Here is a 26355-nt window from a genome sequence, read left to right on the forward strand (position 1 = left end):
TTTAATATGATCGTACTTTATTTTTAAATACAGCAACAGACCCAAACAGCAACAAATCTGTAAATCTATAAACATCAAGGCTGCAGTCGGAATACCGTGAGAGCATCTTAAGCTATACCAGCAACGCTTTATAGGAGCGGTAAATGGCAGCGCATTGATATTCTCCGAAAATTCCCCCCGAGGTTACATTTTGCGCTGAGCCAAGCAACGGGCATCTCGTGGCAGCTTTGACATTAATGAGGCGAACGGATGGGCATTAAAAAGGGTCTCTTGTCATGCGGCAGGACAGATCCCCTCCGGTCGTTATGGGGGTGCAATATCTAGGGGGTACGATGATGAGTGGCTAAACGGTGACTAGGAACAGAGATGATGTGCTCTTTTCATGTGTAACATGTTGCGCAATGTGTAACATGTTGCGCAATGTGTAACATGTTACGTAACTTGTTACGCAATGGGTAACATGTTAAGCAATGTGTAACATGTGCGCAATGTGTAACATGTGCGCAATGTGTAACATGTACGCAATGTGTAACTTGTTACGAAATGTGTAACATGTTACGCAATGTGTAACATGTTGCGCAATGTGTAACATGTTGCGCAATGTGTAACATGTTGCGCAATGTGTAACATGTTGCGCAATGTGTAACATGTTGCGCAATGTGTAACATGTTGCGCAATGTGTAACATGACAATCCAAGTAAGCTTTGCTGTGAAAATAATAATACAAATAACCGAACGAGGATTCACGATTATTTTATTTTGGGTTAGATCGTCGCGCCGATTTAATGTCAAATCGTTTTACCTGTAAACCCTCCTCCACCCAAGAGCCAATCAAATAAAGTTGTTACGTCATGGGGTAAATATACCAATTCATTGGGCAAATACCATATGCATTTAATTTTACCCAATTCAAATATCAGCAACACCAGGATTGTTGAAAAACCCAAGCAAATGTTGTCAATTTGGTACAAAATGTGACAATATGGTATAAAATGTAACAATTTGGTATAAAATGTGACACTTTTGTACGAGATGTGACAATTTGGTACAAAATGTGACAATTTGGTACAATATTTGGCAAATTGGTACAAAATGTCAACATTTGCTTGTCAAATGTTGTTTGTCAAAGCAATCGGCACATTTCCCATGACGTAACAACCTGATTTGGTTGGCCCCGTCGCTGGGTGGTGGAAGTTTATAGTATTTTTAAAGTGACATTATACCTCCACTATGATCTAACAACAAAAGTGAATTTGCTACCCTAACTAGCTTTAAAAACCGTCCAAAGCACGAGTGTTGTTTGTTTGTTCATTTATTTATGTTCGGGTTTATTTATGTTGGGGCTGTGCTAGGTTAAGTGGATTTAAGTGGCTGTATACATATTAATAAACAAAGACAGAAGACATCCCTTTCAGACCGCATGAAATGTTAGGGCGAGTCCATTTAAGCGAGCGCCTATTAAGGCTGTTCACAGCCCACCAGGGGATGATTCTGGGGCAGGCACTAACAACACCCTCGTCTCTCCCTCGTCTCTCCCTCGGTCCTCCAAACACTGACGCGTTCAGCTTTCCGCACCAGACATGGTCATCATCTCAACCATCTCAACCAATGCCATTAAAGCACCACGTTTTTTTGCTATTGTTGCTCGAGTCCGACTCAGATCCCACAGTTGTGTTTGTAAATCCGACGGCAGGTTCCACTTTTAACCGTGTCCCGTCGTCTTGCTTCGGGTCGTTGCTCGAGTCACCGACGCGATGCCACCACAACCTCACCATCGCGTGATTTCTGCCCGATCCCTTCAGGCGTTGCACTGTCAACACCCGTCCCTACAGTCTCATCACCACCACCAGCGTCTGGGCTTTAGGTCTTCCCCTCGGTAGATGACCTCTGAATGCCACTCCAAGCCTGCCCTCCTCCACCCTGCTCACTTGTCCCACCCGTCACAACCTCCTCCCTCTGCCTCATTACACCTCCATCACTTTCCTGCCACGTTCTATTCCCAACCTCCAAGTTGCTTGCCATATCCTCCTCCACCCTGCTCACTTGTCCCACCCGTCACAACCTCCCTCTTCCTGATTGTATCTGTACAGCGCTCTCCTGCCATAGTCTATTCCCAACCTCCCAAGTTGTTTACCCCATTGGATTGGTCTGAAATGATCGCCCAAAGGAGCTGACGTCACACGTCATGCGTCGTCTGACATTGTCGGCCTGGAACGGAACGTGACGCTATCATCGCTCATTAAAATGCATCGTGGAAAGCGTTGGTCATCTCGGTGAGAGTACATCTTGTGTTCTGGTCATGCGTACCAGCGCAAGGCTCTAACGAAGCTACTGTCAGTTCACGTACGAGTATAGAATAGTCTGCCAGAAGGAAGGGGGTGGCGATGTTACGACAGTATGTGGTTTTTACACACTTTTATTTCACTTTCCCTGTTGTCTGTTTATATTATTTCAATTGTTTGACGCTTACGTATCTTCGGATCTACGAATCAGAAGGAGCTGAAATTATGTACACAGACTCGTAGCCGTCTCGCGTGACAATTCAAGATTTCATTCAAAGAACCGGTCCAGGTCCCACCGATCCTGGGCCTGTTTGTGTTATTTTACTTTAAAATGTTATTGCACTATTTAAAATATATGATAATTATACAAACAATAATGGACTATTGCTATTTTCTAGATTGAGTACCTAGGGTGAATATATACGTATACATATTATTTTGCAAGATCAACATGAAAAAGGTAAAAAAAAATCAATGCACACACTTTTATTTGCGCTCAAACGTTGACAATACATTATTTTAACCCAAGAATTAATCAATTTGATGTGCTGAATAAAAATGAGTGGCTTGCATGCAGCAAATTAAACATATCGAAAGGAAACTACCCCCTTTTATTCAGCACATCAAATTTGATTAATTCTGGATTCAAAAAACATAATTTTCTACTTTTGAGTGCAAATAAAATGTGTGCATTAAAAAACTATTTTTTTATTTACCAATTTTTTTTGTTTACTACCCAATTAAATAATTGCCAAGTAATTATTTCAAACGTTGGACGGTGACGGCCGACGCGCAACGGCACGCTGCTCCTTTTTATTTTTCGAGTAACGTCACGGGATCCTAAGCGGTCCACCGTTAAACGCTGACGGCGCGCAGTCGATAATGACAATGTCAAAGTCGTAGCGCCGCCGCCGCTGACGCCGCCGCTGACGCCACCAAGCCATCGAACAGCTTTTTTGGCTCGGCCATCGAACAAAGACGGCCCCAACTGCATCGCGCGGCGCTTTCAGTCGCTCTCCTGCGGGCCGTCTGGAATGCGCTCTTCCTTCCGATATTAGGAAGCCGCTGAGAGCCGCGCCGCTTTTAAATCATCATCTAGGTTGACAAACTCATTTCTTTAGAACTGCGTTTTGTGTTTAGTTTTTTTGTTCTTCCTCCGCACCTCCGATTAGCGCTGTTGGCTACGTACGGTGCGAAATAAGTTCAACATGCATACAGTGTTTGCTTACTTTCGTAAGAGAGAGAGAATAACTCAAGAGGCGGGAGGAGTATCCAGGAAGGCAGCAACCATGTGGTGAGCCAAGGCTACCAAAATTTCCCAAGCTCTGCGGTCCTCTATATATAAAAATGCTATCAACCAAATAATGCGTGTTTGTACACGTGGGAGGAAACCCGAGCGGCCGGAGAAACCCCACGCGTGCGAGGGGACAACGCTCTACCCCGTACAAATGGAACAGGTGGAGTCCACATTTGCTGTATGCCACCTTCTCCTGGCGTGCCAGGCTTTGACACCTCGACGCCCACGGGAATGGAGCTGCTCAACATCTGTGCGGTCAACACTCGCTGCCTCCACACAGCGCTGGGTTACAGGCAGCCACGTGCACAGCCGACACCGCCCAGCTATAATCAATACACCCGCAGTAATAACCAGGGAGGCCAATGGCCTCGAACTGCGAACCTCTCGGAAAAAATGTTCTTCCTCGTACCCCCACCGCCGGGGCCAACGATAATCCGTGGCGTGTGTGGGCATGCGTGGGCACAACTGCAGCGGCTCCGTGCTATGGAGCGGTGCTGTGCGACACCTCCTCACGCAGGGCAGCCTGGGAGAGAGGCGCGGGCACCCAGTGTCCCACGGACAACTTCGGAGGTATCTCATCATCCTCCTCATCCTCCTCATCCTCCTCATCCTCCTCCCCCCACCCACACACCCACTCAATTCATGCTCGTCATCACAACGTGGTGGTGCACGTGCACAATTAAGAACAACAACAAGAACGAAAACAGGTTCATCAATAACAAATATATAGAAGAGATTACTCAGTTTAACACGTAGTAAGGCTTTCGCGACCAATATTATCCATAATAGAGAATATTTTTGGTTGAGATCGCGTAAATATCAATGTGCCGTTAAACCCGCCACCACCCGAAACAGCCAATTAGTAAGGTTTGTCACGTAAAACAAAACATGCCAATTCGTTTCTATTACAGCGCACCGGTGTGTTGGAGAGTATTGTAATGTAATGGGTTTACTCTCCAACACAGAACACGTGGCTCTGATACTATTTGATGCATTGTCTTTGCAACTGAGTGGCCTACACCAGAGACAGCCTCTTTATGACCTTGTCTCACCGCAGTACAAAGCCAATGCAGGCATCAGAGCGTTCATAGCTCGGGTCGAGCAGCTACATCATGGGACATCATTTTCGCCAGTATCAAAGTATGAAAAATAAGAGGCTATTGCATGATGCTGAGTCTATTGAATTATGGAGACTTGATTCCTTGCTAAAGGTTTAATATATTTGGTGTTTGAAGAGCGTAACGCCTCCTGTTTTCGTAATAGGTTTTTACTCTTTTAGCTGGCACAAAAACTGACACCTTTATACAAGGGATCATGTTTGCAATAACCACAACACAAGCAGTCAAAATGCAAACAAAAAGAGACAACTCTGATAATGATATTGGCACTGTCCTTGAATTTGATTGGTCCACACCCGAGACGGCTTTTCTTAGAGCCTAGTCTCCACTGACACCAGTGGAGACTAGGCTCTAAGAGTTGTCTCTTTTTGTTTGTATTTTGACTGCTTGTGTTGTGGTTATTGCAAACATGATCCCTTGTATAAAGGTGTCAGTTATTGTGCCAGCTAAAAGGGTAAAAACCTATTACGATATCTTGTTACTGGCAAAGGAGCTCTCATAATGCCTCCTGTGTTATTGCAAGAAATGATAAAACCTCTTCTTGTTATTATTTTTCACAGCAGGTTATTTGGTGACGCTGCCGCTGCGTTGGCAGTGTTGCACCAATCAACAACTCGACACATTCATCACTTACACAGTTGTGGCCTTGAAAGGATGGAAAACATAGAAATGTAATAGGGGACGTTACAGGCGATGTTCCTTCTTCATAGCTTGTGCACGCCGTGACATTTCTCAGCAGCAACATCACCCAGTAGCAGCGTAACCATCACCATCATCATCATTTAGCGTTTGTACGTACCGCACCAGCTTGCCACGTGAGAACGTTTAGAATCTATTGCTCAATCATTATTATTACGTCTGTTTAACCAGGAAAGCCTAATTTAGTCTCAAGAGGCTATTGGAGGAGGGTCCTGCCAAGTGTTTTGCAGTCAGGGGCGATGCCGCTTCTGCTGCTGCTGCTGCTGCTGTGTGCAATGCTGACTGTATCACGTGCGGGCAATATTTCAGTACTGGGACGTTTGACCAATTCCAGTTGCAAAACAGGGGGGAGAAATAAAATAAAAATTATACCAGATCATGTATGTTGAACATCGCCTATGATATATTTATTATTTTGAGAGTGTTTGTAACCAATTCCTTTAATTAATTGTGCAAGGGCACCGACCCGAGTAGCAGCGGGCAGGCCTAGCAGGGTGCCACGGTGGCCAGGAGATGTTAACTACCTCGCCTGGTATACAGGAGGTTGTGGGTACGATCCTGACCCCGACACCTGCTGTATATTTGGAGTTTGTGTCTCTCTCCCTGTGGTCGCGTAGATTTTTCTACGGGCCCTCCGGTTTTTCCCTCCCACATTTAAAATCAAAATCACACGTTGAGATCATTTGACTGCTCTACATTTCCACGTGATCAGCCTCTTCGTTGAGCTATCATTTGTGGCCAGGTCGCTTCTGAAAAACAGCTGTATAGCTCAGTGACCCTTACCTGGTAAAATAAACATGGTTTATTGTCAGCACCTGAGCAGTGATTGGTGCTAGTAGTGGAGTGGGCGAGGGTTCAAGATCACCACGGGTCCTGGTTGAAACAAATCCGTCAAATGGTGTCCCGGAGTCACTCTTGCGAATGAGACTTCATCCGAGTCTCTTGAATCCTCAGCTGGTTAAACGTGGAAAGTGCTGCCCGCCTCCCCGCCCCCAGGGGAAGCGGAGCGTCCACTTGCGCCCGAATGCGGAGTCATCGTTTCGGACCCCGATCGAGACGGCGGCGAGGGCGGTGCCGGTGGCGCCGCCGGTGCTGGAGGGACGTCGCCGCCACGATCGGCGCTCGCCGCCGACGGCCCCGTGTTCTACGTGGGCAGTGGCAGCACCGTGGGCTGGAGGCGTCGCGCCTTCTCGCTGTACCCGGGAGGGCGCTCCGTGCTGAGCGCCGCTCACTGGCTGGCCCGCGCGGGCAACTGGACGGCGTGCGAGGTGGTGTACGACCCTGGTACGCGTGCCTCTTGTGACGTGCGCGCTGGGGGGGGGGAGGGGGGAGGGGGGGGAGTGGTGGCGCAGCGGTTAGCGCGTTGAGTTGTGAACCCAGCAAGAGCCGAGCTTGATTCCCGCTCGAGGTAAACGTCAGTGGCGATTAGTTTCACCGCTCCTTGGCCTCCCCTAGGTCAACTCGGCCCTGAATGAGTACCCGCTGCTGTGTGAACGTCGGCACTGGGGAGTCGAAGGCAGCCGGGCGTGATGCTGTGATTGGGTCGCTGGGGATGAGGTGACAGGGATGCGGGGGGTGGATAATGGGAGAGGGGACTGTGGAGATAAGAGGAATAATCGGCGGCGGGATGAGCGGCGAGAGCGGTGTATGAAGGAGGGAGCTGTGTGTGTGATGGAGGTGGAATAAACGGACAGAACCACTTGCCCGCTGCATGTGCGTTTTATCTCTGCTCGCCGGCTCGTCTGTTCATTTGGCCATCGACTTCACCGTCTCTTCGCGAACTCGTGCCGTGGCCTCCCCAGGTCTGCACGTGTCCTTGACCGACACGGAGATGTTCCTCACTGACCCGGGCCTCCAGTTCTACCTCAACAGCATGCCCCTGACCCAGGACGGCCTCCTCGACGGCCTGGCGCTCTCCTCCACCCTGCAGCGCATCCGCCGGCGCGGCGTGAGTATTAATGGACGTGGTGACATTCGTGGATGATGATGATGATGATGATGATCGTGATGTGATATTTGTAGCAGATGCTGGTGGTGGCGATGATCGCGGTGATTGATGACGACGGGGGCCCAAGTGAACCTTGATTTAGGATATTTGACCGCGGGGGGGGGGGACTTTGCGATCACGAGCCGGCGTCGCTGCGCTGCTCCGCACCGCACGGCGTGACGCGAGACGTGGGGGCGTGCGTGTTTCTCTGAGTCATCTCTCTGTGTCCACTCCTCCCCACTAGACGTTCACCCTGATCCTTCACTGCCGCCAGTCGCTCATCCTCCCCCTGCTCGAGAAGGTGGGTGGGGGACCGCATTTTCCACCTAAAGTTAGTACGCCGCCGCACGTTGGTTCGGCATCTGCGCCCAGGCCCAGGGAGGTGATTTTGAAGCTGCGTGCGGTGGCTGGTAGCCAGAGGGGCAGCCACTGTCTGGTAACATCCCCAAAAAGTGTTAGAGTTAGCAACAACAACAACAACAAAAAACAAGATATTACGAGCAGAAATCGTGGTATTTCAGAGTCCCTGTCACCAATTGATATGGGCACCACTGTGGTGAGATATTAACTACCTCGCCTGGTATGCAGAATCTCGACCCGGATGCCTGCTGCTGTATATTTGGAGTTTTCGTGTCTCTATCTCCCCGTGGTCACGTGGATTTTTCTCCAAGTCCTCCAGTTTCTCCCTCCACATTTAGAATCAACGTCACGCGTTTAAGAGTATTTGGCTGCTATAAATTTCAACATGATAAGCCGTTGAGCTATTATTTGTGATAGACAGGGCATCTCTTAAAAACAGCTATATAGCTCAGTAGGCCTTACCGGGTAAAATAAAATAAAAAATGCTCATAGTTTAGACATGAATGCAGGAGTAGGCTCACTACCCAGTCAAAATACTGCTGTACTGTTTAGTTATCTTGCAATCTAATGCTCTGCTTTGGTATGAGTGTAGTGGTAATAATATTTTACAGCCCCCCTTTGTTAAACCACTTCTGGTCTCCACACTCCGTGTACGGGTTTGTGAGAGTCATTTACCCATACTTCACCACGCCCGTCAGTTCGAGGTTAACGAAGGCGGGGGGCATAGAAGTGTGGTACAACGATGCATTTTGCCGCACCACCACTCTGCACACCACCGCTCGAAGCAGCTCCCACAGCGGTCCGTGACGACCTGGCGTACATGGTCGCCGCCTATCCAAGCCCTCTGCAGACTCAACAAGCTCGCTCGGCTTCAAAGAGCTGACGAGATGAGCGGACATTGCGGGCAATCTGGTCGCAGGGAGGGCCACGTTAATAATAACGTGTTGCTCAGCTCAGTGTGTGTGTTCAGGCGGTAGTGTATGGCGGTTAGCGCTACACTGCGCTACGGAGCCTTGCGACCCGAGTTTGGGCCTCCCCTAGGTCGACTCAGCCTCAAATAAGTACCTGGCGTGGTGTATAAACATTACCACTGGGGAGACCAAGGTAATCGGGCGTGGTGCTGGCCACGCACCCCCTCGTGTACCGTGCCGGCCTTCATAGGTGCTTGCGAACAGCACTTGCCCCAAAAGTCTGTTAAGGCTATACAGGGGATCTGTGTCTTTGCCTTTGTTTTGTTCAGGCGCTGTACTTTGGGATGATCGCGAGTCCTTACAACTGGATCATATCTCTCAAGGTGTGTGGCTTTGCGCGAGAGGAAGCAATGTCACGCATACATCAACACTGAAGTGCAGGGTTTCCAGATCTGCAGTCCTCACGACCCACCACGTTTACCAATTTACTCCCACATTCACCACTGGTTCCCCACTACACTTCACCTCACTACTCTCGCCTTGCACTGAAGCACTACTGTACACTATACACTACACTATACAGGACTCCACACTACACTATGCACTACTGTACACTACACTATATACTACACTACTGTTACAGCCTCACGTTGGTTCTCTGCCGTCGCCCCCTCGGTGTGGTACTCACTCTATCCCTTTGCTCATCCGCAACATCACATTCACTCTGACTTTCATGAAACATCTCAAGGCCTCTCTCTCTCTGTCTTTCGAGCAGCCCTCAGCATGGCTCCACACCTCTCAGTTATTGACTTTACATCATGAGGCCTCCTTTGCCAGTACCAAAATGTAATAATAGGGTTTTTCCCCTTTTTTCCTGCAACAAAACTGAAACCTTTTTACAATGAATCATAATGTCTGCATTAACCACAATACTTGTGGTCAAAATGCACCAAAAACACACTCTGGCAACGTATGCATTGTCCTTGAAACTGATTGGTCCACACAGGAAAGCTGTCTCTGGTGTGGACCAATCAGTTTCAAAGACAATACTTATATTATCAGAGTGTTTTTTGTTTGCATTCTGACCACAAGTATTGTGGTGAATGCAGACATCATGATTCATTGTAAAAAGGTTTCAGTTTTGTTGCTAGAAAAAAGGGGAAAAACCCTATTATTAGTTATTGACTTGTCTGCAATATCTGGCGCATTATAAATGTCATCATTATTATTCATATACGAATTAACTCGTTTCACGCTGCACGCGCGCGATGATTGTGAAACACACCCGATGTGACGCGCTGAGCAATGCATGGTGTTGCACGCGCACAGTGGAGATCTCAATCTTCTATCAATTCGTCTCCATGAACTCAGACGGGGTTGAATGCTAAGCACGCCACGGTGGGGCATTCTCGAACGCCGAGGGGTTACACTGCCCCGCGAGAGAGACCGGAATGGATTCTCCGACTAAACACGTCACGCACACAGCACAATTGGGATAAAACTCGATTTAACAAGAAAAAAGAAACATTGGCGAATCGATCTCGGCGCCTTGCTACATGACATCCCGCATCTGTTCGCAAATACCTCTTCCACGGTGACGGATTGACCTTTTTGCCACGAGAGAACTTCCGCTCGAGAACCGCTCAAGTGAACGATTGTGACTCTGTCCACACTGTGGTCCACACCGTGGTTCACATCGTGGTTCACATCGTAATCCCACACGTAGGTCTGCGCTCCTTCAACAGAGGAGGATGAGCAAAACTCCACCGGCTCTCTCTGCTGAAGCCCTCTCGTCGCGGCTAACAGCAGCAGCAGCAGACCTCGATATTGGCATTCAGATCCTCGACGCAATGCTGCTGCCATTATGCGCAAGAATAGAATCGCTTTGAGTGAAGCTGCAAATGGGAAATCAATAACCACTCACGTTTGAGACGAAACAAACATGTACTGTCACACAAATAAACTACAATTTATTTGAAGCATATATGTATACGCATGAAGGTGTGGAGATATATTTTTTTCTTTCTCGGCCAAAATTCATTGCAAAACAAGTCCCTGCAGGGTGGGCTGGTAGGAACATTGGAATGTTGCGCAATTTTATTTTTACACCCCAACAGCACGAGATTTCACTTCGTTAAAGTATTGAAAGGGGACGGACGGACGGACACATTAATCTATTGCAGGCTGGTACACACAGTTTACAACTTCGTTCCTACCAGTATAAAGTGAAACCTTACCCATAGAATTGGCAGATTTATCAGTTACATGCCCATTACTTTTCTACATAATCCCCTTTGACCAAAACGGCTTCACGCCATCGAGAAGCGAGAGCGATGTCTTCGTCGCCAGTGGGGCGTTACTCTTTGGACGATCCCCCGCGTAACACGGCAACTGCTCACGGACGCGGTGGTGTTCACACGTTTTCGAGATAAACGCGGTTCTTCCACCGTTATAACACGCACCGTTATAGCGTGTACCGTCATAACACGCACCGTTATAGCGTGTACCGTTATAACACGGAACTCGCACCGTTATAACACGCACCGTTGTAGCGCGTACCGTAATAACATACCATTATAGCGTGTACCGTTATAACACGGAATGCGCACCGTTATAACACACACCATTATAGCGTATACCGTTATAACACGGAACGCGCAACCTTATAACACGCACCGTTATAGCGTGTACCGTTATAACACGCACCATTATAGCGTGTACCATTATAACACGCACCATTATAGCATGTACCGTTATAACACTCACCATTATAGCGTGTACCGTTATAACACGGAACATGCACCGTTATAACACGCACCATTATAGCGTGTACCGTTATAACACGCACCGTTATAGCGTGTACTGTTATAACACACCATTATAGCGTGTACCGTTATAACACGCACCGTTATAGCGTGTACCGTTATAACACACCATTATAGCGTGTACCGTTATAACACGGAACGCGCACCGTTATAACACACACCGTTAGAGCGTGTACCGTTATAAGACGCACCATTATAGCGTGTACCATTATAACACGCACCATTATAGCATGTACCGTTATAACACTCACCATTATAGCGTGTACCATTATAACACACCATTATAGCGTGTACCGTTATAACACGCACCGTTATAGCGTGTACCGTTATAACACGGAACATGCACCGTTATAACACGCACCATTATAGCGTGTACCGTTATAACACGCACCGTTATAGCGTGTACTGTTATAACACGGAACGCGCACCGTTATAACACGCACCGTTATAGCGTGTACCGTTATAACACACCATTATTGCGTGTACCGTTATAACACGGAACGCGCACCGTTATAACACACACCGTTAGAGTGTGTACCGTTATAAGACGCACCATTATAGCGTGTACCATTATAACACGCACCATTATAGCATGTACCGTTATAACACTCACCATTATAGCGTGTACCATTATAACACACCATTATAGCGTGTACCGTTATAACACGCACCGTTATAGCGTGTACCGTTATAACACGCACCGTTATAACACGCACCGTTATAACATGCACCGTTATAACACACACCGTTGTAGCGTGTACTGTTATAACACGGAACGTGCACCGTTATAACACGCACCATTATAGCGTGTACCATTATAACACACCATTATAGCGTGTACCGTTATAACACGGAATGCGCACTGTTATAACACGCACCATTATAGCATGTACCGTTATAACACGCACCGTTATAGCGTGTACCGTTATAACACGCACCGTTATAACATGCACCGTTATAACACACACCGTTGTAGCGTGTACCGTTATAACACGCACCGTTCTAGCGTGTACCGTTATAACACACACCGTTATAGTGTGTACCGTTATACGTGGAACACGCACTGTTATAACACGCACCGTTATAGCGCACAACACGCAGTTATAACGCGGGACGCAGAACCGTTACAACGCGGCTTCCGAGCCGTCGACGACGAACTACTTTCTTGAGCTGCACGGCTGAGCGGTACAATAACAGTACGCGGAATGACACAGTACCGTGGCATGCCCTCGAGTTATTTGTCCCGCCATCACACTGCGTTGCGCGTACGGTTCACCGTACCTCGCCAAACTTTACCGTCACTTTATTTGTGGGGGGGGGGGGGGGAATCAGTTTCGCCGAGAACGCGGCACTCATTGCAGTAACGTACACTCCTGTCACGTCGTGTTATCGGCTATCCCTCGCACATCGATACGTTAGATTATCTGTGGGTGCGAAGATGGCTGAAGAGACCGATCTGGGATCGACAAGATTCTGCCTCAGCTCAGGCACACGCATGTGTGTGCCTCTTAGAAAGAGTGGTGTGGGTTGGAACTGGATCAGTAAGTGAGCTGCAGCCTGCTGCTTCCGCCGGCCCTGGCCATTCCTCTTCCTTCAACTCCTACTTCATCGCTTGCGTACCGCTGTGTGGAAGCTACCTGGTCTGTCGCTCCGCACTAAGCTTCAGGTCTTCTCGGCCACGGTCATGCCCTCCCTTCTCTACGCTTGCGAAACGTGGACCCCCCCTAATGGAACATCTTCGCCGGTTAGAAACATTTAGGCTGGCCTGCCTACGATCCATCCTGGGTTTAACCAGGCTGGATTGTGTAAGGAGCTCACAAATCCTTGAAAAATTTAGACAAAGTCCCATCGGTGAGCTCCTCCAGCAGGCAAGGCTGCGTTGGCTGGGTCATGTAGCCCGCATGCCCAGCCACCGTATGCCTAAGCAGCTTTTGTTCGGCCGGATCGAGGGGGCTAAACGGGCACGACATGGGCTGGAGATGCAGTACAGGAGGATGTGGAGCTGAGTGGACTTGCCAATGACTGGTACCAGCGGTGTCAAGATAGGCCTCTGTGGAGGAGGCTCGTGAAGGACGCTACTGGGCAGTTGGCGGCAGTCGCCCTCCAACAACAACGGAGGGCGGAGGAGCGACGCTCACAACGACGAGCGGAGTGCTGGGTGGCTAAAGCACAGCAGGTTGGCACAGTAGGGGGCACAGGTGGTGCATCAGCCAGTCATCTCAATCAGTCGACCCGTGATACCTGCTGGGTCTGTCCCGTGACCTCCTGCCAGCGGGCGTTCGACACTTCACGTGGCCGCCGCGTTAAACGAGTCGCTCTGCTGCACGTAAATTATCTTCGCGCTTTGTTACGCGCGCGGCTCCGGCGGCTCCGGCGTCTCTCTTTCCCGCGCACGCGGCTCAGATGCTGCCGCCGAGCCACCTGGGCGTGTTCGGCCTGACGGGCGTGCGCTTCTGGTTGCTGGAGCTGTTGACGAGCCGGGGCGCGTGCGGCGCCGGCACGCCCTGCAGCGCCCTCAACACGTTCCGCGCGCTCCAGTACGACGCCGCCAACTTCGGGCGGCGAGTGGCGCACGCCGGCGGGGCCTGCTCGGCCGGAGCGATCCTCAACGTGAGCACCCCCGACCTCGCCCCACCCCCCGCCCCCCACCCCCCGCCCCCACCCCCCAATCACCTTCCCCTTTTTCTAACCGATTCCAACCGTCCTCCCTGTCAATCATCCTCCATTTCCCGCTCTTTCCATTTTTGAATTTCTTCTTCAGTCCCTTCCATTCCCTGCCTCTAACCAATCCCCCCTTTGAGGCCCGTTAAGTACTAATCAGAGGGCTTGTTTTTACTCTGTCCGTGTCATGCACGCCGTGTCCATAACGTCGGGTGAGTATTTTTGTTTGCGATGGAATCACTACCTATGTATGTACGTATGTTGAGCTTCTTTCACACTGTACCGTAGCCCATCATGCTAATCATAGGTGGCAGCCTGTAGGGTCCTGACGGCCACCTCTGTGCTGCTGCTGCTGCTGTCGTTGCTGCAGACGAGCACCGTCGGCTTGAGCGGTCTCATCGGCTTTGACAGGGAAGGCTTTCGTAGAAATGGGACCTTGGTCGCGTCCGAGATGCACCACGACGGCCTGCAGCAGGTGAGCGTTGCACCAGGCCCAGAAAACACCGCGCCATCCACCGCTGTTGGCCACGCCACCCCCTTGCGCGCTGTCGACCTTCGTAGGTGCTGCTCGCCACCACTTCTCAAAAGTGTTTAGCGCACTGCGGTATGAACCCTGCGACCCGAGTTCGAGTTCCTGCTCGCGGCCGGATAATTATTGCCAATTGATCCTTATGGTGGTACCCCGCGGTCCCAAATATTACAAAATGGCCTATGCAATTAAATATTTTATTTCTCGGACACTTTTTTCCAGGGGTGTACTTCACTCCGCGACTGGGGCACCAATCAATCCGAAATCGGTGCTACTCCGCGACATCGAAATGCCAAACATCAGCATAACAAAAATCCTTTGAATAGTCCATCGAGATGAGTTGATTGCCACATTGCCGACCATCGACAGACTAAAAATGACTGCATCACGGACATTATGCAAGAGCAGAGCCGGGGTACTATGGTACCCTGGGGTACCTCCATAAGGTTCAATTATCCGGATCAGTCCTGTGCCTTCCCTAGGTCGACCTCGCCTCAAGTGAGTACCTGGTGCAGTGTGTAAAGGCCACCACAAGGGAGACGCTAAGGTGGCCAGGAGTGGTGCTACACAGCACTTTCCCCAACGGTCTGTGAAGGCTACATGAGGGACCTTTGTCTGTTTGTGTGCCTGCAGGTGGGTACATGGTCTCTAAGCGAGGACAAAGGTTCCCGGACAGAAATTAAATCATCCAAGTTTTTCTTCCCACGAGATACCCTCTACATCCTCGCTCCAGAGGTATGGTTGCCACCTGTCCTGCTTTTCCCAGGGAGTGTCCTCTTTGTTGATGAGGCTGCGCGTGTGAAATTTTGCAAGTCTTCCCGGCCCGTGAAAATTTCCAGATCTTGTCAGTTGTGCAATAACACGACACTCAACTCAGCGCCTTCACATCCAGTCCTCCACTATTCCAGTATTTTGAGATATTCCCCTTCCCATGATACGCCCTGGTTATTTGTACCTTCGAAGGTGGTAACCCGATCCAGAGTACAGGGGTCATCAGTCACTTTGTGGTTAAAGACCTCTTGGAGATGCAAGCGTTCCTCATGCAACCGCTTGATAGAAAAGGGTTTTCTTTTTCACTGTGGCTGAAATTGGATAATCGACACAAGTTTCACGGGAACTGGCAAAACGATGTTAAAAGTACAGACATTTCAATCACTCCTTCGTCAAGCGAGTGTGGACCAGCAGGTCACCTCCTTTGGCAGGCCCTGAATCAGAGGTAAAATTTTGACATGGGCCCATGCTATCCATAGGACAACCAGGGCTATATTATCCAATAGGCACTGTGCCTAGGGCACAGAAGATATCTTCTTGAATAGATATATTTATATAGCAAGAATAGGCACAGTATTTTTCACACAATTTAATTCTCGAAGGAGAGTAGTGCAAGGGAACACAAGCGTTGTTGTGCTACGCGCGAAACAAGCGAGTGATAGCGGCGGCAGTACCTGATGATGCTAGATGTAATCTCCAGTGATACGTTATGTAAATTTGTCTAAATGTTAGCTTGGGCTTTTCAACGTTCTCACTCTGGTTGGCTGATAAATCAGATGAAATTGCATATTTGCCCATGACGTAACAACTTTATTTGGTTGGCTCTGTCAGGTGGTGGAAGTTTTATAAAATGTAAATTATACCTGCACAAAGATCTGACGCAAAAATGAACTAATTATGAACCCTTAATTACAAGAGATTGAAAAGGCAATTTAAGGGTTTAATGAATTGGTGAACTGACAAAACTCAAACTCTACTTTTTTTTCTTTCACAAGGCCGACTCTGATGTGACCCAGAAGGCTGAAGCCATCCCAGAAATTCTTTCAACAGGTTTTAATGGATAACGTTGGTTCGGAACGCCAATAGGCTGATGGACAAAAACATCATTTTTCTTTATTTAGAGACCTGGAGCAGAGTTCTGCTTATGAATGATTGGGAGGTTGTTGGGCAGTTTCTGAGGTCAGGGTGCTAAGTCAGCGTCGCCTAGTTCCTGGGTTCGAATCCATTTAAAGGGCAAAGACAGTTATATTCGAGTAACTTTGTTTCACTACATTTCTCTGACCTTGGCTATAAGAGACCACTCCCGGCGGTCTGGAGTGGACACCAGTAGCCACAGTGGGTTTTTTTTCCTGGTAGTGGGCAATCACTGTTTGTGGAAATCGGACAGTGTTGCATCGGGTAGGATTACCGGGGGCTCAAGGATTACCGGGGGCTCAAGGGAGAGCGTTCAGAGCAGTGGCTTTACTCGCTCCAGAATGATGGAGAAAGCACTCAATTAGTCCATTATCCTAAATCCCACATCGTTCCCCTCACTCTCTGCACTGGCAATTAACTGGATTCTGGTTTACGTGAGCTTACGGCTGTCACAAACGCGGGAGCCGGAGAGGTATATTTTTTAAGGAGTGTCACGTACTCGCTCACCGATCAGACTGGCGCACATATAATCCGACAAAATTAATCGTGCACTCCGAATGCCAGTGGAATTGCACCCTATGGGAAACACCGGTTGTTTTGATTAATGTCATCCTGTCTGCTTCTGACGACTGTTAAATTATAGGCGCGCGTCCATCATCCGTGGCACGCTTTAAGGATGAGTCGTTCGGTTATCCCGGGCCCGTGACAAGGCCACCGAGAATGCAACCGGTCTCATCAGATATCAGAAGCCAAGCAGGGTTGTTCACGTGGATTTTGTTCAACCCCAGTGAGAATTCCAGAGACTGGGATCGGAGTCTCATTTGCAAAAGTAACCTGGGTCATTTAGTCCTGCCAGTAGGGGTGCTATGCTTGCTGTGAATACAGCTGTCACAATTGAGGACTTTTTTTGCGGTGCAATTTTGTTAGAATTTGGAAAATATGGACCACGACGCCGGCACACAATGGCCTACCCATGCGACTTACATCAGGGGATATTTAACGCTCGCTGTGAAGCAGACGGCACGCAGCGTTGTCACGGTTACTGCTCCCGCAGCGATGATCAGGGCGGCCGCTCAATTCCAACCGTGAACCTCTGCGAGGTCGAGTCGGCATCGCGCTTTGATAGTGGACCACTACGCGTAAGCAGGTTTTCATAAACTTTGCGGGGCAAACGTGGTGGGGCAGCAGAGGGCAGTGCAGAATGAAAAAATAACATTGCTGCACTGTACCTCTATGATCCCATGGCTATGCTTCCCGCATTCACCAACCCACACTGACCAGTGTGCTGAGGTATGGTCTAACAACCCCCACGACCTGCACAGTGTGGGGAGACCCTCATCCAGCAGTGGAGTAACAAAAGGAGCTGTACATGGACATGCACTGATGTGTTCACTCACCGCACCCGGTACTAACTTAAGGCCAAATCGACCTAGTGGAGGCCCAGGACCGGTTCAGATATTTGCTGTTACCCGTGGCTGGGAATCAAACTTAAATTTCCATATTTGTTGCACAGTCCACGACCACAATGTCACTGCTGCTCTGTGCCATACAAGACAAAGATCCCCCATGTAGCCTTAACACATTAGCGGTGCAAGTGCTATGAGCAAGCAATACCTATGAAGGTTTTAATGACACACGAGGGGATGGGTGGCCAACGCCACGCCCGGCCACCTTTGTCTCTCCAGTGCTGACGTTTACACAGTGCACCAGGTACTCATTTGAGGCTGAGTTGACCAAGGTGACGCCATGGACTGGGTTCAGATATTTCTGACCGTGAGTGGGAATTGAACTCTGGGTGCCGGGTTCACGCCACAGTGCGCTAACCATTGCACGATCACTCCCCACGAACACGCACGCACACACACACATCCACACACACATGCAGGTTGCAGGCTTCGTGTCCTATGGGCAGGCCAGCGTCTCCAAGGCGTCCGGGTTCCTGGTGGACCTACTGGAACTCATCGCCGAGAAGCTGGAGTTTGAGTACCAGCTCATTCCGTACGACCGCAGGCAGCTGAGCGACGTGGCGCTCATTGCAGACATCCGACGCAGGCTCCTGCTGCGCGAGGTGACGCTCGGGCTGCCAAACTGCCTGGGAAAACGTTTTTGCCCTTCTGAGTTCACGTGCGCTACTACCTGTGTGAAACCCCACACAGAACCCAAGTAAAAAAACCACGTTGAGCTCACGTAAAAACCCACCTAGAACCCACATGAACTCACGGAACACCCACACAGAACCCACGTGAAAACCCAACAGAAGCCAACATTTGTCAACTGTTGATGCAAAATACCGAGTTGAAAAATGACTACACCTAGAACTGAACCACTTGCAAGCGAATTGTACGCTTGGAATTACATTGACTAGAAGAACGCGTGGTTTAGGGCAGCGGTCCCCAACCTTTTTGGCAGAAGGGACCGCTTTCGTGGAAGACAATTTTTTCACGGGCCGGGGGGGGGGGTTCATCATTGGGTCTTTCCCCCTTTTCAACAAAGCTCTCCAGAGACGTTTGTTTTTTACTCATTCTGGCTACTAGGGTTAGCTTGTGGGTTTACCAAAACTGTGAGACAAGTGCGCAGTGCGGGAAAGAGGCACGGCCGGAAGTGGCAAATAATAAAATAATTGGCGGGCCACATGCGGACTCACCGCTCTCACCTCCTGCTGTGCGGCCCGGTTCCTAACAGGCCACGGACCGGTAGCAGTCCGCGGCCCGGAGGTTGGGAACCCCTGGTTTAGAGGATATGAACAGGCTAAAGAAAAACGTAGTGACTGTGTAGAAAAGTAAGCGGACTTGGACCGGATATGTTGCTTAGGAGGAAGGGATGATGGCCAATGGTTGAGACTGTCGACAGAGTGGCAGCCAACGGAGTGCACCGCGGAGAGGGAGTGCTGAAATCAGCTGGCATGCAGGTGCTCGATGAATTGTTACGCCGCCGCGGGACCAGGAGAGATGGCAACGAATTGTGGAGGCCCTCACCCTCGCAGTGGATTGATCATGGCCGACGACGACGACAATCACGATGATGTTGACGACGATGAAGATGTTGACGACGATGACGATGTTGACGGCCGCCCGACTGCCCGTGCGCGCGTGCAGGTGGACTTTGCCCTGTTCGGTTACCCGATAACGAACCAGCCGGAGGACGAGCGGCTGGCGCTGTCGCCGCCCATCCTCGAGAACGGCTACCACATCATCATGAAGGGCAAGGAGGTGAACGAGCCGCGCATCTTCCAGTTCCTGGAGCCGCTCAACACGCTGCTGTGGATCTCCATGCTGTCGGCATGCGCAGGCATCAGCGTGGTGCTCTTCGTGCTGTCACTGCTGCACCCCGACGAGTGGTACCACCTGGCCAAGCGCAAGCTCGTGAGCCGCGAGCAGGGCCAGAGCTTCAACCTGGTCAACAGCTTCTGGTTCGTCTTCTCGGCGATGGTGAAGCAGGGCAGCGACCCGCTGCCGCTCTCCATGGCCGGCAAGATCATCGTGTACACGTGGTGGTGCTTCGTGCTGGTCGTGTGCTCCACCTACACCGCCAACCTCGCCGCGTTCCTGACGGCCGAGGGGCAGACAAGCATCCGCTCGCTCAAGGACCTCACGAGGCAGATGGACGCTCGCTACGGCACCTACAGCGGCTACCGCATCGTGGGATTCCTCAACAGCTCGGCGAGGGACCCCTACATGACTGTGTGGCGCCACATCCGCGACAACAGGACCATGGTGGCGTCGCCCAAGAAGGGCCTCGAGCAGGCCGAGAAGGCGGGCTACATCTTCATCGGGGAGGCCTCGGCCGTCTTCACGGCCAAGAAAGACCACTGCGACCTCATCATCTCGGACCGGCGCTTCTTCCGCCACCGCCTCGCGCTGCCGTTCCCGCCGGGCTCGCGGCTCGCCGCCGAGGTGTCGCGCGCCGTCACGGAACTGGAGGACTCGGGCCAGCTGGCGGAGTTGGAGCGGCAGTGGTTCGCGCAGGAGGGCCAGGAGTGCGTGGGCCTCAGCAACGAGCACCAGATCGAGATGAAGGACTTCAAGGGCGTCTTCTACTTCCTCATGATGGGCATCGCGGCGGGCTGCGGCGTCTGCTTCGTCGAGTGCCTCTGGTTCAAGCGACGGGACGAGGAGGGGGGGGCGGCGGCAGGGGCCGCGCTGCCCCACGACGGAGGCACCATCACCATCGACCAGCTGCAGTTCAAGTGACGCCGGCCCAAGCGGAGCTCGGGTTGAAATGTGAAAGGCAAAGGCGGCGCGGGCCCTGCGATCGCCTGCTCGCGCCACTGCTGGCGAAAGGGCCTCCCCCCCCCCCCCCCTCCGCTAGACGGGGCTCTGGAGGGCCCGCCCTCCCCTCTGCACGGGGTGTTTTTGGCCTCCTCTTCCGCGCTCAGCAAAGGAAGTCTCTTGGAGGAAGCGGGAGTTTCCCGCGCTTTAACCCCACCGCACGCGGACCTGCCGATCGACTGACGGCGGCGGACCTATTTTACGCCGCTAGGTGGACAGAGGCGTGGGGGGGAGGTTCAGGATGGCGGTGGTGGATTTAAGAAACCCGCACCATTGTTTCATCTGTCGCGCTGGGAGATCCAGTGTGCTAACCACGGTAGCAGCGTCCAGCGAGTCGCGAGGGGGGGGGGGTGTGGAGGTGGTGTGGAGGTGGTGTCAATTGGCAGACGACGAGTAATCGTCTGGCTCGGCAGAGGAATGTAAATAGGGGAGCCGCTCCGGAGTTGTGCAGGGCTCGCTCCGCGAACGCCGGGATGACGTGGATGTTCTAACGTGGTGTTTGGGGATGGTTCCAGGATGCCGCACGGTTCAACGACGATTTTTTTTTACTGTTGCCAGATGTGCGGTTTGCTGTTAGTCGGAGAGTAAGATTCGCTAAGGGGGGGGGGACTGACGGGGGAATGGTAGAGTCTATTGCAAGGGAATGAGCGATGAGTGAGCCGGAGGAGGCCTGGGCACTGCCCAAACGTTTAAGAAACAGAACGGTTTGAGCATCACACTCGCTTTATGCGGTAATAATAGGAGTAGATGCGTTCCAAGAAAATGGCTCACAAAGCGGAACGGCACGAGACAGCTGATGCCGCGTAGTGCACGCAGTACACGCACACAATGTCGCCCCACGTCCGACAGCATAGCCGCATGTGCATATCTGTCAACCCATTATCAGTGCCTACCTTATTACAGACCAATTCAGACCTTATTGGTCACCCCGTGCCCTTATACATCTCAACGTTCATCCTACAAAGTCCCATCACAATGGAAAAACACAAATATATATATATATATATTTTTGCCCATATTGAAACGGTGTATGCCATATGGACCTGAAAACTCAATTTCCCTGTACAAGAATACAGGGTAAACCGTGTGGGTTGCATGTGAGTGAATTCAAACCGCATAATATAGCGAATGTTGGGCATTAATAGGCTAGCCGCATATACGGCACAAAATAGCACAAAATGAACCCGCGCAGAGCGAGGGAAACCTGTAATTGAATTTACGAGGCTCCAACTCCCCATCATTAATGGTTACCTTGCGCTGGTGAGATGCGTACATAAAAGTGCAGCCCTGCAATGTCTTGCTCACGCCACTGATGGCGAAAGGGCATCCACCAGAAGGGTGCGGAGGGGGGCGGAATTATGAAACCCAGTCCAGCTGCTGCGCCAGGGAATCGAACTGGCGACCTCTGGATCACAAGTCGAGTGCACCGACCATTGCGTGCCGGAGTCCGAATTAATATTGTATTCACGTGATGCATTTACAGGGCTTCGTTCCACCACCGTTACCGGGAAATTTGCGGCGAGATGTCGATAAAGTGTTTTTCTTTTTTACTGGTCCGTCACGGATCCTCCCTCGGTCATTTGCGTTTCTTTTCCAGCGTAATGGTTTCAATGACGGCGGGGTGGTTGGGTTTCCTGCAAGGCCATTCTTGGGCGCCATCACAAACCCCTTAGGGCTCAGCATCGTCTCTGCTAGTGGTGGAGGGCTCTGGGGGAAATCGCGTTTGAAGGCCACGCCCGTCCTCGGTCCCAGCAGCGATGGTGGCGTTTTAACCCCTGGACTCTCCCGACGTGATCGTGTCTCTCCAGACGTCCACTTCCGCGGGAGATCGCTACGTCTCCTCTCTGCCGTTCCCCAGCTATATTCAGTGGCCTCACCCTGGCTGGCCAAAATGTACAACCTCCTGGCCCAGTAGCCTTTAGCGTGGTCGTCACCAGGGGTGCCGCCACACTGTGTGTAAGTTGGGGGGCTGTCCTGTTCGCCATTTGGTTCTCAGTGGTTATTGGTTCGATTACAGACAGCATCCTGAATTTCACCCAAGCCAGTACACCACTGCACTACAATCACCCTCAAAATACCGGCTGCTGACTTGGTACCGAGCACCCCCCACCCCCGGTTCAAGCGCTATTATTGTATTTCTATGTATTTAAAGGTTGGCCGGTCGTCGGCATAATAGGCATGTACGTCACAAGATGCCGACTCAAAAATACGGCAATACTCCGGTTTACGTCGAATATCGAATCGACATCAAAGCGATTTTGTTTCCACGAGAGCTAAACGGAGACAACGGTGGGGCATGCTGAAGCTGTGTTAACGCGCGCATCTTCATCCTAAAAAAAAATACTGCACGCAACACTAGTGTATAGCGGTAAACTTAAACACAAATTATACAGGGCACAATATGAACACAGTACACTATCAAACAAATCACCAAAATACTGTACATAAATAATATGCTGGACTCTAAAAGTACATTTATTTATGCGCGACGCAAAGTATTTTTCGTGTGCAGGGTAGGTGGAGGCGGAGTGCTGAAGCGAAGGATTCGAGAGAGGGGACAGACGATGCTGCCGGCGACTTAAGTGTGGGTGTGGGTTGAGGCGACACAAGTCAGGTAGCGGTGTTCATAAGGAAGCGACGGTGTGTTTGCTATAACGACGTAAAAGGGGCGAGACGTAAATCAGGGATATTGCCGGGCCACTACTTTTTTGCCCAAGGTGTCCAAAATGCTGTGGGCATCTCGTAGCCATTATCTAAAACTATTGGGAGTATTATTTGTTGGCATGGGCCCTGGCTAAATAAAACGGGGGCCCCCCCTGTCCAATTTGCCCCCCGTCCGTCGTAGTCCATCACCTGAGTCCATCGGAGACAAATGGGACCCAGTTGCACACCGCCTGCACACTCGGTCGGTAGCTACATCACTGGCTGCTCATGGGCTGTATTAAAATACAGGCAGTCGTAACCGAATTTTCCGTATGTCGGAAACTGAACAATTTCCCCCCAAATTCAACGATAACAATCCCATAGCCGCTAATAGTTGTGCCTCCCCTGCCCGATTTCTCGTTCTTTTTCTCTCAGTCAATACCGCATCGCGTTGTCGTCCATATTCTATCGCTACCTCTATCGTATCGCTGTACATACGCTCTGCACTTCCTATGAGTCTTTAATTTCATCGAATATCTACCGTAACACTACCCATAATTGAACTAATGGGACATATACCGCATACAATTGTTTATGAATGCCACGAAACATTGAAATATTTTTGCTGTTAACAGAAAGCTGTCACCTCCGAATGTTCGTTTACCGTGCTTTAGGCTTCGGCCTAGACTTGTCCGATCGCTGTTGGCTGAGACCATAAGCAATCGAAGTGTAATTGTGTTAAATAAACTAGCAATAGAAACATGGGGGGGAAAAATAGTTCGAGCATATAAAACGAACAATGACGTATTTCTACAAAAGTAAAATAATTACGTAACGCGACAAAAAAATCCATTTACCTCAATCCGAGTGCAGCTCGGGCTGGGCCAAAGCGACGTTTTGTTTAGCACGTCGGCTTTAGCGATTGATATCCATAATGTAGGGTTTTTGTTTGGGCGAGGGAGCGAAGCGTAAGGAAGGGCCGGCTTATGCCTCGCATCCGCGGTATTTCATCTGCAACCTCACCACGCTGCACTATTTTCGCTTATGTAACTAACGCAAACATTTCCGCATGTGAAAAAAAATTGTTTTAACATGGTTTTATGGGAACGTTTCCGTAAAGTCGGATTTCCGTAAGTCGGGTCTTCCGCAACCCGGGAACTTGCTGTAACAAGACTTCTGCTGCATGTCGACGTGACGCTCAACGACAAAGAACTACCGAGATCAATTCTGTCATTCACCGATGCCGAGAGAGTAGCATCCACGCCTTCATTTCACCTCGACCGGACGACTGTGACGCTCCGTTATGCTGCGCTTACAAGGTCGTGCCTTACCACGGCCGTAGTTCGTGCAGAATTCAGCCACGAGGGGTTCTCAACATATCAAGACGACTCCTGTGCTGGTATCTCTGCACTGGCTTCCCTCGAAATACAGACTTGATTTTCTTAAACTCCCGTTACTCAATTTTAAAGCACTAAATGGAATGGCGCCAGATTACTTTTTTCAGAGCTCTTGTCTCCCTATCGGCCTGCCTCAGCGGGCGCGGAGGTCAGCTGGCAGTGGGTGACCCCTAGGTCTGCATCCCGAGGGTCAGGATCAGGAGGAGGCTCTGCGTCGGACTCCACGACTATGGAACTCTGTGCCCCATCGCATCAGAGGTTCTATGCCCACAGTGGCTACATTTCATTCAAGGCTTGAGGCCAATTTGTATAATTTAACCTTTTTTATTTTATTTTCGCCTCTTGTGATCATTGTACTGTTTTATTCATGTTTCCTTCCCTATGTATTATATTATAAGCGAGTTTTTCTACATTTGTATTTGCATTTTTTGTTGTTTTTATCTTAAATTGTATGAACTTTGTGTTGTGGCCGAAACGTCGTGAGAATATTATTGTGTTATTTTATTTGATCAATTTATTATTTTATTCTCATTCTACGTGACTTTACCGAAAGAACCAAAGAAGATAAGGCATCCTGTGAAGGCTTTGTTATCCAACCCGCATATCACTGTCATGACCACGTACATATTAACGGAGATTCAGTTAGCATTTTAAGCTTGCTGCAGCAGCGAACAACCCGTGGATGCTGTCTGCCAACTTGTATAATAAATCACGTGCATAACATAACTTGCTGTGGATGATCGCTATCGACGTCGTTAAATTCTGCAAACGTGTCGTTATTCTGGAAACGTAGAGCTCTCGCGTTTATAGATTCCTCTGCAGTATCGCATTGCAATGTCTGTTCATTTCAATATACTCATGTTTTACTGTCGGTCGATTTCATTACGATACGTGCCGCTCATCCTGACCGTAAAACTACACACGTTAGATCCAGAGCTTAATACCAGCCAGGTCTGTCCATGTCAACCAGCCAGAAAAGATTTCCACAACTGGAACACGTACTCTTTGGTTCTTTCGGTAAAGTCACGTAGGTAGAAATAAAATAAAATACCTACATGACGTTGCCGAAAAAAACAAAGAGTATGGATTCCTGCAGTCAAGAAAGCTAAAAAACCGGAACACGATAACTGCTTTACCCCTCGCTATGGTGTGGCTACTCGTCAGGTGCCACCCCACTGGTCGACTGACGACCTGGGAAATATTCAGTGAGGCATAAAAGCTCTGCTTACGGATGGTTATCTGCCAAAAACTGTGGTGAGATTTTTTTTTTAAAACGTTATTAAGAAAATGCAGAGCTCTCGTTTTAAATACCTCTGCAGTATCCGTAAATATCGTCTGCTCATTCTAATGGCCCCGTTTATTTCTTACTCTCAGTCCTATTTTCGTTTTGATAAACGCCACTAATTTCAACCATTTAATGTGAGCCAAGATGAATACAGTCTCTTACATCAAATAAAGTGACACTCGCTAAGA

At 49.8% G+C, this 26355-nt stretch overlaps 1 protein-coding gene and 1 long non-coding RNA gene across 2 annotated transcripts; one reads left to right on the plus strand and one right to left on the minus strand.

Moving 5' to 3' along the window:
• Positions 1-24845, minus strand: LOC142905995 (uncharacterized). Its single transcript, XR_012930021.1, has 2 exons — positions 24343-24845; positions 1-6707 (listed from the first exon to the last, which is right to left on the minus strand). It is a non-coding gene; the product is annotated as an uncharacterized LOC142905995 (long non-coding RNA).
• On the plus strand, positions 13883-26355 carry LOC116955559 (glutamate receptor 2-like). The gene is made up of 5 exons (XM_032976702.2): positions 13883-14089; positions 14511-14615; positions 15303-15404; positions 18460-18642; positions 19670-26355. The coding sequence occupies exons 1-5, from the start codon at positions 13883-13885 to the stop codon at positions 20762-20764; spliced, it is 1692 nt and encodes a 563-aa protein (XP_032832593.2). The 3' UTR covers positions 20765-26355.

Source organism: Petromyzon marinus, chromosome 60 (assembly GCF_048934315.1).
Source record: "Petromyzon marinus isolate PM22_M1 ecotype Great Lakes invasive population chromosome 60, UKy_Petmar_22M1.pri1.0, whole genome shotgun sequence".
NCBI lineage: Eukaryota > Metazoa > Chordata > Hyperoartia > Petromyzontiformes > Petromyzontidae > Petromyzon > Petromyzon marinus.

Excerpts from the sequence above, each read along its gene's own strand:
- LOC116955559 (XM_032976702.2), top strand. The coding sequence starts at position 13,883 with ATGCTGCCGCCGAGCCACCTGGGCGTGTTCGGCCTGACGGGCGTGCGC. Across the intron at positions 14,090-14,510 it reads CGGCCGGAGCGATCCTCAAC|ACGAGCACCGTCGGCTTGAG; the intron begins GTGAGCACCCCC and ends TCGTTGCTGCAG. Across the intron at positions 18,643-19,669 it reads GCAGGCTCCTGCTGCGCGAG|GTGGACTTTGCCCTGTTCGG; the intron begins GTGACGCTCGGG and ends GCGCGCGTGCAG.